The sequence below is a fragment of the Halichoeres trimaculatus genome, unplaced genomic scaffold (assembly GCF_033239565.1).
Source record: "Halichoeres trimaculatus isolate MK-OKI-2021-1 unplaced genomic scaffold, fHalTri1.1 fHalTri1_scaffold_16, whole genome shotgun sequence".
In the NCBI taxonomy this organism is placed as follows: Eukaryota; Metazoa; Chordata; class Actinopteri; order Labriformes; family Labridae; genus Halichoeres; species Halichoeres trimaculatus.
The window spans coordinates 20,781,892-20,798,301 of NW_027437194.1; the positions used below are offsets into that span (position 1 = coordinate 20,781,892).

The 16,410-nt window shown below is 38.9% G+C and overlaps 2 protein-coding genes across 6 annotated transcripts in view; one reads left to right on the forward strand and one right to left on the reverse strand.

The window, feature by feature from the left end:
- The first annotated feature begins 4,609 nt into the window (after positions 1-4,609).
- Positions 4,610-10,380, forward strand: ptges (prostaglandin E synthase). The gene is made up of 3 exons (XM_074689668.1): positions 4,610-6,166; positions 6,256-6,338; positions 9,418-10,380. Exons 1-3 carry the CDS (start codon positions 6,056-6,058, stop codon positions 9,665-9,667), a joined length of 444 nt encoding a protein of 147 aa, XP_074545769.1. The 5' UTR covers positions 4,610-6,055; the 3' UTR covers positions 9,668-10,380.
- A 2,745-nt stretch (positions 10,381-13,125) lies between these two features.
- Positions 13,126-16,410, reverse strand: part of garnl3 (GTPase activating Rap/RanGAP domain like 3) — an 89,204-nt gene continuing 85,919 nt past the window's right edge. For 4 of the 5 annotated variants that reach the window (XM_074690165.1, XM_074690167.1, XM_074690164.1 and 1 more), the window contains 2 exons: positions 15,844-15,964; positions 13,127-15,761 (listed from right to left, as the gene is read on the reverse strand). In XM_074690165.1, the coding sequence (XP_074546266.1) occupies positions 15,596-15,761; positions 15,844-15,964 (287 nt within the window). In that variant the 3' untranslated portion in view covers positions 13,127-15,595. Of the gene's footprint in view, positions 15,762-15,843; positions 15,965-16,410 lie in introns of all 5 variants that reach the window. The other variant, XM_074690168.1, reaches the window with a different exon arrangement.

Consider the following 16,410-nt stretch of genomic DNA (forward strand, 5'->3'; position numbering starts at 1 on the left):
TTGCTGAATATGAAAAATACAGGTAGGTAAGACAGACACAGAGATAGAGGCTTTACCTGTTTTAATTTTAGACAAAGGAAGCTACTCCCAAGTGAGCAGCTGTGATGTCATCTCGAGTCCTATACGTATGCTGAGCTGACTCCAGCCCAGACAGAGGCAGACTGAGAGGATAACACACAGAGCTGGTGAGGAGAGGATGTAATGAAGACAGGGAGGCTGACACAGGTAAGAGACAGAAATAAAAACAGCTTACTGTTTACTCTTCTCTGCATTCAGTTCACATCCTTTCACCAAAACACTGGCTTGTTTCCTTCTGCTTGTGTCAGGCTGGGGTACTCGTATGCTGTATGAGATGCATTTCATGTGACACCAGATATACCTATGAATTATTAAATATCCCACAGTAGTAGTTTTGCAGGACATGGGATATGACATGAATTCAGGACAGTAAGAAGAGCCTGATTTAGAGAGTAAACTACGCTGTGTCCACTAACTGTGGTGGGATGGGTGTGGCAAGCAGCAGCATCCCTGTCGTCCTTTAAATCTTCGTCATTTTTACTCTGCTCTGTGTGCACCAGTGAGCCTAGCATGATGAAGGTCAGACGACAGATTGAAGTGGGAATGTTGTGATTAATGTGGAATGATTACCAACCATGCTTTGCAATACCCGTGCCAGCTGCATGATTTTCTCACAGCTGTGATAGAGCTGTGGATGTAAGGAGCACAGTATCCAAAGTTATTTATAACAAAAGCAGCAGGGTTACAGTGTTAGCTGAAAATAACTCTTTTCAGTGGAATTCTTGTCTGTTGCTACTCTGCTTGGAGTAGATACATTTTTTATATTTCACATTATGAACACTCAAGTGGTTCCCCCGTTCTACCTCACAGTGTACACTGGTCACCCACTTTACGGGTGTCCACATATTTTCAGCTGGAGGTTGAAATAGATCATCATTACAAGAGTTGTAAAAAATGAGTAATAACTGATCCAGAAATGCAAAAGAGACGGATTATGTCATACCCACTTAAAAGTCTTAATTCCATTTCACATTGATTTTGCCTTCTGTAATTCATTTCACAGCATAAGGCTTAAGTCTGTGCTCTCCTGACTGAAGACATGGTCTGGGAAATCTGTAAAAATCTGGCATTGTTCTCTGTAAATTTAAAATCTCTCTCGTTTGAAATCATTCACTAAGTATTTTCAAAGCTACTTCAATTGTATTAGTTTAACATAATTATTGTTCTTTTTCTTGAACACAGTTTATATCATGGGTGACAGGGCCATTTCCGTTTGGGTGGACTATAGACTGCATAAAACATAGTTGTACTCTCTATGACATCACCCATTGGTTTCTGATGAGGCATTTTGATGCCAGTCCCCCCTTCTGTAAATGCTGACTTAATCTAACTCTGGTCAAACAAGCACAGAGCTGGAGCTGAAGCAGACTTTTGGCTTCCTTGGCAGACAGCTACAATGCTCTGGCCCAACCGCCCCCCTTTAGTAAATTTTGTATCACTCCAATTCTTAGCATTTAAATTGTCTTTACAGTTGATTCAGACCCCACACAATGTGAACTAATAATAAAATTAGTTAGTTAGTCAAATAGAACAGAATTGCCTTCAGAGCCAGGCTGACACCATGATAATTTCTCTTGTTACGTTCATCATTTTAATAAGAGACCTAATAGGATTCCTTGACCTTGAAGCCAGCCTCTAGTGGACACTCAAGACAGTGCTTTTTTTTTTTTTAGGTTTTGCATTAGTAACATTTTCAGCACTAAAGAACACCCCTTGAGGGAAGTGTATGGGCTGAGGTTTGAGCCACTGGAAACTGAATCTAAATTATGATATTGAATTTTAAAAGAATGATCTGAAATTGAATTTATTTGCTTTGAAACTTACTTGACAATTCAACCTTATGTTAGAATAAAGAATAAATTACAAAGCTTAATTTCAATTTGCACGATCAGATTTAGTTTTACAATTCAATTTCAGTTCAATGTGTTACGACCATCCCATCTCCTTGGTCTATGAGGAACAGTTATTGGCAAAGATTCACAGAAATCTTCTTTATGTCCCCTCTAGTTAAAACTCTGGTACAAAACTTAAGTACAGGACTTAATAACTGTGGCAATAGACATCTGTACTGAAGTGAGGATATGTGTTATTATTTATTTTGATAATAATTTAATATCAATTCAGTTTCTAGTGGTACATTTCTCAGCCCATAGAAGGGTGTTAGAAATTTAAAAGTTAATCCCCAGCCTTATAATAAACACATTTTCTGGTTATTATTAATTATAATAAGATATTTAGGCCAAGATTATTGCAGTATTTCTTTCATTAATTTTCATTTCATTGACTTGACAATTGCATTATGAGACTAACAAGATGCATAGTCCAACACCACAGTTTGGGTTATCAATGTTGGGTGGTCTGATAGTTCATGACCTCGTCCACCTTCCTCTCCTGTAACGACTGAACAGTTGTGCTGAGCTTCCCTGCAAACCTTGAAGCACTTTAATGCCCAATAGTCATCAATTTTCTTTTTGCAGTTTTTTTCTTGGTCTGTTTGTTGAAACATAGACGACCAGCTTACTCTCTAACTGAACTGATCTCTATAACAATTTGGTCTAGTTAAGTCCTTCTGCTGACTGTGTCTGGGATCGTGGTCCCACTGACCATCTGTACCTTGCCCGAGCACCTTTCAACCCTTAAGTCTAGTTTGTTTGGACAGTGTGATCACTCAGTATCATGCTCCGGTACGGTACACTTTATCCACGAGCACAAGTATGGGTAAGCAAGGAGATGATGTATAATCCATTATGTATAATTGCTGCGACCAAAAAGTAAACTTGTAACCATGTTCTCTGTTGTTCTCCATTGTGCTGACTGATGAGACCGTGCTGTGCTTGAGAACAGCTCTGTACAGATGTCCAGTGTGACCACGCCCTGAGGGATCTTTTCTGACTTGAGAGTTGAAAGTGTGTTTTGACCAGTTGGAGAGATTTAACGTTTTTGACTTGTTTCTTCTTGTTTTGGACTCCTGTGTCCATGAATTTGCATCATCTTTGACTTTGCATCATGTTTTTTACCCTGAGAGACATTCTTTAATCCTTTGCAGTTGGATACCCCCTTAAAACTGTTGCACTTTTTCAGTCTGCTTTCTTACTTTCAGCTTTAGGCGAAGGTCTCTACTTTGATTTGTCTTGAAAGTCACAACACATTCTGTGAATTAATCTTCCCATTCCTCACCTCTATTTCTTTCCTCAGGGATCTCATTATACAGCACCAGGCTGAACAGAGGATAACCTAAACAACAAATACATCACCTATTAGAGCTACAGCAGTGATCCTGCACCAAGCCGAAGCCAAAATCAAACTGCTGCAGTATCATTAGAGGAGTGAGACACCAGCTGAGTTGTCTCAGCCTCTATTTTCAAATCCTCTCTGAGTGTTTTTGCAAAAGCAAGCGCTGTAAATATTTACACAGCGTGTCTGGAAGCTGTTGGAGACAGAGAGCACCTTGAAGCAGAGAGACTTCGTGACCTCGTTTTAACCCTGCAGAGCCCTACAGGCAGGGCTGGATGCTGGGCTGTTGTGGGTTCCTGGTTGCTAAAAACAGGCGAGAACGCAATTAACAGCTATGAACTTTGATTGTGCTGTTTTTGAGGTGTGCCTTTCTTTCATGCTTGTCTTTTTTTCCTCATTTTAAGCCTTTTCATTAAAAAAAAATGCAGAAAAGATTTTTTTTCCAAAATTGTGTTTTACACAAGTTGATTTGTCTTTTTTTTCTGACATGATGAATCACAACTCTTATTTAGCTATAATTTGTTGACCTAGCTGGTATGAATGATTATGTAACCGAAGAACTATTTGCTGCAGATATATAGAAGATACAATATTTATCATGTGTTTGATAAATATTATAACTTTCGTTCCCTTTAAATATGTAATAAATTGCAATAACATGAATCAGCTTAAGCTACAATACACAATAAATATAGTGAAGCTTTAAATTTGGTTCAAAAAATAAGGCATCAATGCATCTGAGTGTATTTCTTGTATGTGTTTGTACATATTAATGCTTCAGCTGTCCCCTGTATGAGCATGCAGACCTGTATCCACCTCTATTAACCGTCTTCTGACCTGTTTGCCGTACACTATGGGCTGTGCCATGTGCACCCAGCTGGTCGATATGTGGACTGTGAGGGTGAGCAGGAGTGGCCGCAGGGCGATGGAGCTCTCCACCTACCCGCAGATGCTTAATGGAGGTTACCACAGAGTGACCGGCCTCCACTACATGTCGTCATTCTCTGATGCTGAGGACTGCTGTGACGACACCAGCTCGGGTAGCTCCCTCACTCTTGACTGGCAGGCACAGGGGACTGAAGCCTGACAGCCAAAATTAAGGTGATATAATACACCAACATGTAAATACAAGTAACGGACTTAAAAGGACATGTAGGATGTTTTGAATAAATGTGGTGACTGGTATTTAAGCAGAGATGTGACCTTTTTTTGCTTTTGTTGATCAGTTTTTCCCCCAAATTTCCTTAAGATTATGAAAGTTTTCATGGATGGTATGAAATGGCAAAAGTCAGACCAATGTAACCTGAGGTATATCATATGTATCATATATTTATCGTGATGAAAAATGTGCTTCACGAACATCCAGTGTTTGATTATCATACTAGAGACATAAAGCTAGGTTTAACTATGAAATGGTGCAGAAAGATTGTTGTTCGTAGCTCAAAATAGTATAAAAACATTTTTAAAAAATGAGTAAAGCCGGATCTTGATTCTGATGTAAAAAATTCAAACATTTCCCTGTATTGCCCGGTAATGGGGATCATTTTACATTCAAAATTACAGTGATAAATGTCATGATTTTAATCATATCTGTGTATCTCTGTAGAAGCCTCAAGCAAGACTAAATGCAGGTACACCAAATTAAAGATTGTTATTGAATAGAGAACTCAAATAGCAGTCTCACTTGTAACGGAAATTTCCCCTGTTTAAAAAACCTACAACTGAACCCATATTTTGCCAGCAGCCTTACAAGAATCCTTTACTCAGTTTGACCGCAAAGAAAACACACACAGCCTCTGAAAGTCAAACTGACTGAGTCACTTCCACTGAACACTTCAGGGAGAGTTGGTTTATTTTACTGTTTATGCTGTGATGCCAAAGCTCTCTGAAAAAAATGTGAGATGGAGCAAGAGTTTTTCATAATGAAGACAGAGTCGGGTACAGATTCCCCAGTTTCAAAGTAAATCTGTGACTTCAAAGGTGACACAAGAAAGGCTCTGTTGCTACAAAGAAGACTTGTGAAGTATGAAGACTTAGTTGTGACATGTCATTCCTTGTATTTGAGATCAAACCATGCATCCTCTGTTGGTGTTACAGAGGCATTTTCTGGGCCATGTATTGGCAGATACTCAAAGATAGTATGAATAGTTGTTTGATGACGCCGAGTTAAAAGAGTTAAAAGTTAGAGACAAAAATGTTACAAATGTCCCCGTTCTCCCCTACTAGTTAGTTACTGTAACACACTAATCAATCCTACCTGTAAATGATTACTCTGAAGTAAGTAGAGAAATATTTTTGAAACAAACTGTTACAGATTTTTGTCAGGTGTTTAGGAAATAACTGCTTAATTTAGAAAAAAAATCTGGTAGGGTAAGTAGTGCCTCATTGGTTAAGTAGTGCCTATGGGTTTGACGCTCGTTTAAAATGTGTGTGTACTTACATCACAGGGTTAGCAACCATGACTTCCCAAGCATAGCCTGAGGCTACCGACTTTGGCGTGCCAAAGTATTCCTCCTCTCCTCAGACTAATGACTGTAACACCAAGTCTTCACTCAGTCTGGAATCATCACTGGCTGAGTGGGCGGGGCCACCTTCATCACTGTACAAATCAGCTTTCCCCCACGAGCTCACTCTCACTTTTCAACCGCTTCACGTGCAGCTGTCTGAACTCTCGGATTGTGAAACGGTGTTTTATTGGTTTTTAGTATCCCAGTCATTAAAAAAGAGAAGAAGAAACATAGCAATGATGATGAAAAATGAAGTTTTCTCTTGTTTTGTATTCTACGGCGTGCTTCTAGTGATAAAAATGTATATTATCGCGATAATAACCGGACAAGTGAGGCTGCGTAAAAAGGTGAGTGGTTATTAGAGAGGAGAATTCGGATTTCCAATCTCGACATCTGGAGTTTTTCTCTGATGAAAAGTTTTATTTCTCTCCTGAAGGCTTTCGCTAACCCAGAGGACGCGCTCAGACACGGAGGAGTTCAGTTTCACAGAGAGGATCCTACCGTAGAAAGATGCCGTAGGTAAGAGCGCAGGAAGTTTGACACTGTCACGACATAAATTTATTTCAAAAGGAAAACAATTGATATAGCACTCAGCCGAGGAAAACAGATAATAAGAAAAGAGCTTGGATTTATTATGGGATAGGAAATCTCTTTAACATGCTTCATCTGATTTTAAGGAGGTCCCTTGAACAATGTAGTTGTACACAGTAAAAATACTATATTACAAATAAAGTCATACAAGGGAACGCTTTCAGGCGCTCAGCCTCTGCAGGGTTACTAAAACTTGCTTTGATTCCACATCAAATCTTTAATTCATAAAAACACTAAAGGTATACATTTTTCTAGCATTGTATTCATCAGAGTAAAGGAGAACCCCAATATTACACATGTGGGCCTGTTTGGTACTATTTTTTCATGGAAAAAAAATGTAATTGAATTTTTTTTACAAAACAAATCTTTATTTTACTTATGTTTTAGCTACCGATAAGATGTGTAAATGAAGACTTTCTGATATTTGTATTTTAAAATAAAACAAACTTTGTATATTCTTTATTAATAGGAAATTTTCTGACACATTACTGACACTTAAATACGTTTTTTTGAGCAAGCCACCTATGGACTTAACATTCTGTGTTTCTGTTTGATATTTTTTCGCGCTGCATTAATAACAGTTTTCCTTAAAAAATCGCTTTGATTCCATCTCACTTGTTTAATAACTTGTTCTACTCTGGGATACATTCCCCCAGTTGCTGTAGTAGTGAGTTATGGCTGGCCTTTAAGTCTTAAGGGGGTAGTTACTACTCTTAGCATGCATTTACCAAACCTCATATATGAGACAATCCCATGCTATATAAGTCATGTCTGAGTTACTAACCTGATGTCAAGTTAAAGAATTGCATCATGGGTGAGTCAAATGATGACAATCAGGCTGCAGCAGCATGTGTGCAGCTTAGCCTGAAACTCACTCTGTAACTCTGATAAGTCTGTTTATATCTGATTATGTTGAAGAAGGTATGTTAATGAAAGCAGGAGTGTGATGATTTGAAGGAATCAGATTTAGAGAGTCTCCTCACTGAACCTTTCAAGGGCTCTGACATTTCTGTGGTTGTGCAGAATCTGCAGAGTAAGTAGAAGTAAACACACTTAATAGCTTGTGGTGTGGATGCTGTTTTTTAAGATACAAATGCAAAATGAGTAGCTTTTAAGTCACTTCTGAGGAAGTTAAACACACTACCTCAACTTTGGTGTTCTAGGCACATTGCAACTACTTACCTGCGACTGGTACCCTTCATCGTCTGCACCATACTACAGCTTCTTTTGATGATTCATCCCAGCACCAGAAACACATTACTCAGGGTGCACTGTGAAACACTCATGCTCTTTTGCAGACGTTACGTGACATTCACTCGTCTGATTTCTTCTTAATGTCAAATAGATATGAAATCACTTGTCTCTATAGTAGTGGAAAAGTGAAGCAACTCTGAGTGAATAGATGATGACAGTGATGATGCTGTCGCTCCCAAAGGGCATGGAGGAGACATGAACTGGAGCAGAACCAGGTGACGGCAGATCTTCCAGCTTCTTTAGAACGTAATGCTGATGATTCAACAAAACTGGCTAAACAATGCACATGCCAACAAGTTCTCAAAACACTGGTTTGTTTTGATAACATTATACTGCACAACTACTCTTATATATATTTGTGTGAAGACTTTGATATTTCAGATCCTAGAGTGTAATTTTAGAAGGTCGATAGGTTTGAAGAAGCTTTTAAAGATTCAAAAAGGTAGGAAAAAAGGATGCTTTAGCAAATTTTATAAAAGAGAAAAATCAAAAGAAACAAAAGGAAAACATAATGATTGTAAAAACAAGGGATGTTCCATATCGCTTTTTGTCAGACTGATACCAAGACAAGTTCTCCCTGGCGTACCAATACCACTAGTACTTTTGATACATAAAATTTCATCCAGCAAAGTGACAGATCATTTTGAATAAAGACAGCAAAGTCACTTTTCCATTAAGTTCAAAGAGAAACACAAACAACTATCTCTGAGTATACAATTTGTTTTTAATAAATTAACAAACGCACAAAATAAAACCAACAACTGTTGGAGTTTTAGTATTTTTTTAATTCAAAATAAAACAGTTTAACTGTTAACTCTCCTTTGTTCATGCATGTTGTCTGAAAAAGACCAACTACTGGTGAGGATGACTTTCTTGACGTAAGATTTTTGTGCCTCCTGTATCAGCTGCTGGTATCAGCAGCTTTCACAATTACTGATACCTTCAAATAAGCCCGCTATCGGCCCAGGTACCTGATACCAGTGCTCGCCTACAACAAATTTGTATAATAAAAATGTAATTAATGTCTTAAAAGGTAGAAAAATGTAGATTTAACCAAAAACAGGAATCATGAAATTCACTATTCTGGCTTTTTATGTTTTGTCTTGTAATCTTGGGCCATAATCATCATAAGAGAAACTCTATTTCTGCGAATTTTCAGTGCAATACTTCAGTGTGATCTTGGCTCTTGATTTCCTTGAAATCGTGATTCACTGCTCTGTTTTAACTTGTCAGAAAATTATCTGTGACAGTGCAACGAAAAGCATTTTTCTTCAGTCTATCTTTAACATCTTGTGACAGGAAACAGCTTTGTTCTGGCAGACAGTTTCAAATCCTGATACTGCTATTTTAAAACCTAGAGTTGGATGACTTCAACAATCTTGTAAGGGAAAAAGGGGCCTCCTAATGTGTTTTCATTTGGCACTGAATCTGTTAACAGGGCATGTTCCTTAGAATAATATTATTACTGAGAAGTTTCCTTTTTAGAGTAGAGAGGAAGCAGGAAGCAGGAGTCTGACTGTAGATGCCAGAAAAGGGAAAGTAACAGCTAATTACTGTGATGAGTCACTTTACAAAGAAATAACAGCATCTACAGAATGAAGCAAGATGGGCAAACGATTCACCAAGAAAACACAAAGAGGAAATGATGCAATTCTGATTGTAATGACTGAGAAATATTATGATGTTGTTAAGAAATCCTTTCCTTCCTGTGTATTATTAGATAAATGACTAATCAGCTCCCTCCTCCTTGTAGAGCTCACATCAATGACTTGGAGAACATCCTTCCCTTCCTCTTCCTGGGTGCCATCTACTCCATGACCGGACCATCACTCTACATAGCCCGCCTCCACTTCCTTGTCTTCTTTGCGGGTCGCGTCCTGCACAGTGCCGCCTACCTGTTAGCCCTGCGAGCCCCCACCCGCTCCCTGGCCTACATCATCGCTCAGATTCCCTGCTTCTCCATGGCTCTGCAGATCCTCACATCAGTCGCAGCGTACGCTTAGAGGTCTCCGAAACGAAGGAGTAAAGAAGAGGTAGTGTTCTGTTCTGGCCTGAAGGAAGGATTTGTGGCCTGTCAGAAAGAGCCAGAGGAGGAAACCTGAGAGGCCTCCTGGGAGAGGAGGAAAGCATAAAAGACAGGAATGTCGGTGCAATAAAAAGGTGAAGCACTACCCCGCAGCTGGCTTTGGGAGGTTTGTCAGTATTTTATAGTTTGTTTTCGGTGCAAAAATGTGAGGATGTCTTTGAAATGATTTAAAGATGACCATACTTGTGTGTTTAAACTGCAAATGAAGTTTTTGTTTTACCAAAATGTAACCAGAAACCCACTAACAAACATCCAGGTCAGGCAACTTGGGAATAGCTTCCAGCACTGCACTCTAACTTCATCTCCGCCCCCTTTTTTTTTTTTTAGTTTACACACAACACACGCCATCATCAGTGTGGTGTTGTAGCCTCCATTGTCCTATATGTTGTGCTTGTATGTTAAAGAAAAGCAGGATGGATCCACTTGTGATCCACTCTGAAGGTTTATTTGGTTTTGTTTACCCACTCAGTGAAATAGAACTTGATGCTTTTAAGTTGTTTTAGCGGGACAGAAATTGTCATTTTTTTCCGCTAGGATGCAGAAGAAATCTGAGAACCAACTGTAGGAAGAAACTGAAAGTATCTGTGAAACAGATTATCTTATATGGATTTGTTTTAGAAATAAAGTACTCTGTGAAATATTTTGTAACTGTGTTTAAAGTATTGTACTATTTATTATCAATTTCAACTGTAAAATAAAGTTTTGCTGGTAATGAAACAATTTAAAGGTGTGACTCAGTTTGTTTAATTGCAATCTGCCAATAAGTTAATTTTCTTTTAACAGAGAGATTATTGTGTTCACTTTGTTCAGTCCAGCATGAATTCAATTTGTCACTGGGCTCCACTTAACATGAAAAACGTGCGTGAGTGTGTTGGTGTGAGCTGCTAAGTAACCCACTTAGTTTGGGTCAAAACCAAATGTAAAATTATTTTTGCTATCCTTTTATCTAGTTAACTGGATTTTATAGAAAAAATGTTATAAGAAAAAAATAAATTGCTTGGTTGTGTGTGAACAGTTTGTACTGGCGTTAGTGGGAACTGGGCCCGGCTATGAGCTAAAATGAGTGAGACAATCAAGATGCCCAAAGTGATCATGATATATATTCATGCGGGGAAAAAAAACAGACTTTCAGCCATGGTTATCAAAATGTTATCTCTCAATTTAGTTGTGAAATAACTGCTCTGACTATTGTGTTTGTGGGGACTGGGCCCCACTTTGTCTGGAAATGTGCATGAGTGTGTGAGATGATCCAGAAGGCCGCGGCAGAGCTCCAGCATTCCTCCAGCTATTATGTAAGATTTTTGGCTGTGCTCGCATTCACAGCCGTATCCTGAGGGGCCAGAAGGGTTGCTGGGAAGCCTTACAGACAGACAGACAGACAGACAGGAGAGTGTTGGAATGAAGTCATATCAAATATTATTGCTGGGCACGAGGTCTACAGCTAAACCAACTCAAATCACCAGTGACTTTATGGATGAGAAGTTCTCAGTTTCCACATTTCCTGTAGCTCAGTTTATCTGGCTAAAAATGACATTCCCCTGTCATCCAATCCTCAGTGATTTTCCAATGACTAAGGTGAAATTACAGAGTTGGAAGTGTTTTGTGATTATGAAGTTGTAATCCAAACTAAAGACCTATGACAAACACACGGAAGTCATTGTCTTTTTCTGTGAGTAAATGAGCATTAAGAAAACATATGATGAAACATAAAGATCATGCAGCAACTCAGAGGTGTGTCTATTTAATGTGTATGCGTCAGTGGTGTGGTTGTTTGGACCTGTCGGTGCTTCTATACTCCTCACTTTTCCTTTTTTTCCTCAGCCTCACTACTCATGAGATGAATGACCTGCCGGCATGAGTCACACTCCTGAAATCACAAACTTCATAATTGTTGAGCAATGGGAATTCCTGGCTGCACGTAACTCTTCGTTTCCGTTTGTCCTTTTCTCAGCTTGAACTCTGTTCCTGCTGTCCCTGTGCACATCAGTTTATGTTAGCATGATTAGTATATTGTTCACTTGGTGGCAAAAAAGAAGAAGAAACCAGCACTTTCTTAAAAGAAGGTAATTGTGGGCATGTTCTTGCATTTCAGTCATGAACTCACAGGGATACTGATATTTAGCTCCATCTAGTGGCTGAAATCAACATGAAACAGCAAGTTCCCAAAATCTTGACTTTAAACAGCTGTGAATGTTTCTATAAGAAGAATGGTGTCCCACAGGGGTCTGTATTAGATCCTCATTTTTTTTTGACAATTCTGTTTTTTATCACCTGAAAACAGTGCACTTTATGCATCTGATTTATAGATGAGCTGCTTTTTTGTCATCAAAACTGCCAGAGTATTTACTTAGCTTCAAAGCTGATAGAGATATCTGGCTGTGCTTTTATCTTTTACCCAGAAAACTAAGTGGTACAAAATTTTATTATAAGATGCTATTAAATAAGAAAAAGTAGAAAACTAAAGCACCTCATTGGATGTTAACAAAAAGTTTACTTCAGCTCAACACTTTGGTTTGTTAATGAACATTTCTACCTGGTAGATGGTCCAACAGTTCTCAACCTAGCCGTGTAGTGCCACTCATTTTTGTAGCTTCCAGCATAATCACATCTAGTTTTCACATGTAATTACATCCTCACACAGGTGGCAGTTAGTGAGCCAATTAGGTCTACAGTTTGGTCTTTTATGATTGAAGTAAATGAGCAAATTGGATAACAGAGACAGACACGCTTTGAGGTAGTAGAGATTTACCGTTTTATGTTGTTGCGTATGAATCGTGCCATCACGTCGTTACGAGTTCAAAGTGATGAAAGACACAAGATACTCAAAGGTTTTTAAAAGTAAGGCTGCTTTCATACCCTGTTATATTTGAGTGGAAAAAATTATAAATATATAGTTAAAGAAATGCTTCATGATGAATTTAATATAACATAATCAAATTATGTAATTAATTGAATAGGATTAAATATTAATATTGAAAATTAAAACATTAAGAGTGTTATCCTTAACTCACAAACCTTGACTGACAATGAAACACGTATAGTAGCTTAGTGATGAAGGTAAATTTACCACTACCGTCATTATCCAGAGGAAGGGCATCCAGGGGGCGCAAATCCAATTGTTTAAATCACTGGATGAAAGAGGAACTGGACTTGGAGGACTTTTCTTAAAAAAGAAAAAAAAAATCTTTACATAAAGGTTATCCACAGGGCGTTGTTTCATTGTTTTCCTTCACAGGTAGGGCATTCAGAGTGGGGTACCTACCAAACCCTTTAAAAACATTTTCTTCACAGGAAGTAACCATTTCAAAATTCAAATTTCATAAATATTTATTACATATCAATGAACAGATTCGACTACTTTCACAGCAGTGGTCTACAGCACTTGTTTAAAATAATCAAATAATAATAATATTAATAATAATAATATTAATAATAATATAGTTCAGTTTCATTTGAGGCCACATTTGATACACAAACATTTACAAGTAGTACTTGGCATTAAAAACGATGGCGATACAATATTTTAAGACACTTGGTGTTTTTTTTGTTCATTTTCTTTTGTTTTGATATCACAGAGAGGTTCAGCAACAGTCTAAACAGTAAATATAGATTCAAATACAAAAAAAACAAGACAAAAAAAATAGCAACTGTGAAAATGCCAAGGGGAGGTAGGAACAAAGAGTACTCGACGGAAATACAGGAGAAAGAGGAACATCAGAAGTGGGAGAAGCAGTGTTACAAACGGTAACTTCCAAGCATCCCTGTAACCCACACCTGTTCAGAGTAATAAAGAGTAGAGTACCTTTGTAAAAATCCCCAGATCCCGTTTTTCTTCTTCATCTTCCTTTTTTTTAAAAGTTTTTCTGAGTTGTGTTATAGTGTTGGAGGGGCTCACACTGAGAGAGGTTAAAAGAGAGGAGAGGGGAGGCGTGAGGGAAGAAGAGGAGGCGGAGGCTCATGCAAGATCTGAAGGCTGCTGTGTTGTGAAACCACCACTAAGAGGCGCTCTCATACCAACAATAGCACTGTCAGAACCACAGCTCCCAGTCTGTTGTCATCAGTGGATCTTCAGAGCCCAGTGAAGCTATGAACGTCTGTTAACAATTACTCAAAACCTTTTCCGTGTTCTCTGGCCTCAGTGGGATAATTAAACTCTATGTTGAGCCTTTTTGCAGTAGGACATGCCAGAACACCTCTATAGGGCGTTGTCTAAGAGGCACTTTTATCAAATGCCCAAACTAGCTCAACTGACTGTTTTTTAATGTTAAGGATTGCACTCTTAACTCCCTTTGAATGTTCAAGTTCCAAAGTCTAGCCACCATTTGGAAGAAACTAATTTCGACTACTTGTTTCCACGATCTCATTCCTTTGAGACGAGAGGGTTCAAAACAACAGCTATATTTGCTGACAAAGCACCAATCTTTCCGTCAAGCTCACGATCAATCCTCGAACAAGATCCAGGGATACTTGAACCCCCTAACTCCATCACTTTCCGGCAGAGAACCATGCCTCCTGGACATGGAGGTGCTTCTACCACCACCCCGGTGCCTGCGGGAAGTCCCAGATTGAAGTAGCCTAAAGAACAACATCATCTGCATAGAGGTTGAGTTCTGAGGCTGTCAAACTGAAATCCTTCCTCTCCTTGTTGAGATTCCCTCACCTCCTCCACCTTGACATCTTGTCCGTGGAGGTCTGACAGAATCTGTGACAAGGCTCAACCTTGGAAGAGGCCACTGAGAACACAGCAAACACGAGATTTAGCATTTTCTGCTTTCTCTAGATTGGTCTTAAATTTGTGGTGTATTTTTTAATCATCAAAAATCCTCTACTTGAGCTGTAGTTTCCTTTATGCTTATATGTTGGGTATGGTGCCACAGACCTCTTGGTTACCAAAGAAGCTATTTTTTTGGTGCAAAAGATACAATACTTGCAGCAAAGGCAGATCATGCAGATTTAAGGTTGAGTGCATGTGGCTTTAAGAGAGTGCCTCCAGTTTGTGAAGTCATGTGGGAATGGAGCTGTGGTCACCTATGTCATCTAAAGTGGACTACAATCATGGCTGCTACTGTCAGACACCATAATATGGTGGCTGTTAGAGGTGTAGTTCAGTGGAGGGTGCTGGGAAATGGCACTTGTGGGAGACTTTGCCTCCAGCCCTGTCTACCTGTAAACTGTGAAAAAGGAGAGGAATAAGGGGTTGTATGTGCAGAGAGCATAAAACATCATATCTTTACTAAATATGGGAATAAAATGGATTTTTATAATATATCTATAAATATGCACCACAGGCATGACAGGCATACACACCTGTCATTGTGAGCATTTTCATGTATAAACAGATGTACACATACATATGCATATCATACAACATCTGATAGTGGATTGGAAATAATCACATACTATACAACACAATAAAAGCTTTAACAACTTCCGTCTGCATTGAGAATAAGGTTTTCGTCGTGCCTCGGTGCGTAGATTTACATTCAGTTTGTGGCTCGGGGTCAAACAAGCATTACCTCAAGGCTTCTGCAGAACTGTCAATAAACCACGGCATTTCGCACAAATTCATCGCCTCTTTGGGTTACTTGCTACAGGGCAACACAAACAACCAGCACACAGCAGCAGAGGGACTGCTCAGAAAAACAACCACGCACACAGACACGTCACTCAACTCCCGCTGGTCTGCGCCAATCTTCTCTGATGAATGGGAGACCCAGGACACTGGGATGAAACAAAAAAAACAACGCAGTAAACGCAAAACCCAACCAAAAATGCAACAAAGAAAAAACAAAAAAGGTGACATTTAGGGGGTGTGAGCGCAGAGAAGTGCATGATGGGATTGTCTTCACTTTAGGTCCAGGACATCTTCTTCAAAGGATGTAGAGGGGGCAAAGGCGTTGGCGAGGATTGGGCTATCTGCTCGCAGCACCACCTTCTCAGGCTCGGCCTCTGAACTGGATGAACAATGCAGCTGGACGTCCAGGTCCGAGTCTACGGACTCTGATGCTAACCTGTCGGGCACAGACATGTCAGACTCGTGCTCTTTTTAAACCATGCAGCTGTTTAATGTTTGGTTAAATCTGCCACTGTTACCTCTCACTGTTTGTTGATGTCAGCGCTCGTGCTTTAGGCTCCTCCTCTGTGTTCTTCTTGCTCATCCTCCTTTGTTTGACTGTTCCACTGTCGGACTTCCCACTCGGCTCCTCTGTCAAGCCTTTTAGTAATAATAATAATAATGATCAACTTTAAATTCAACATGAATAAACGCATATAGAACAGAATAGAAGTGAAGAAATGGGTGGGTTTTTCAGCAGCAGCAGTCCTATTAATAAATGTAAAAACAAAACTACAGAACAACAAAAGGAGTTTAAGAGGATGAGACAGAGACAAATAAAATAAAAACGGAAAGAGGATATAAATGAGTGTGTAACAAGGATATAAATACATAAATACGACTAATAAAAAAGGATCAAAGGTATTAAGAATGGAAAAAATCAAGCACATCTGATTAACAAAACAAGGGAAAAGGATAACAATAAATAAATAAAATCAAACTAATTAAATATGTTGTTCACATTGCTTTTTTTTTTTTCAAATTTCACCTTTGAGTTTCAGAGGGATTAATTAGATTGACTTTGTTAATATTTTCATTCTTATCTT

Bases quoted from the DNA above. Each gene is read 5' to 3' on its own strand.
- ptges (XM_074689668.1), top strand. From the start codon at position 6,056: ATGATGATGAAAAATGAAGTTTTCTCTTGTTTTGTATTCTACGGCGTG. The intron at 6,167-6,255 runs GTGAGTGGTTAT...TCTCTCCTGAAG, and splicing joins AAGTGAGGCTGCGTAAAAAG to GCTTTCGCTAACCCAGAGGA. The intron at 6,339-9,417 runs GTAAGAGCGCAG...TCCTCCTTGTAG, and splicing joins ACCGTAGAAAGATGCCGTAG to AGCTCACATCAATGACTTGG.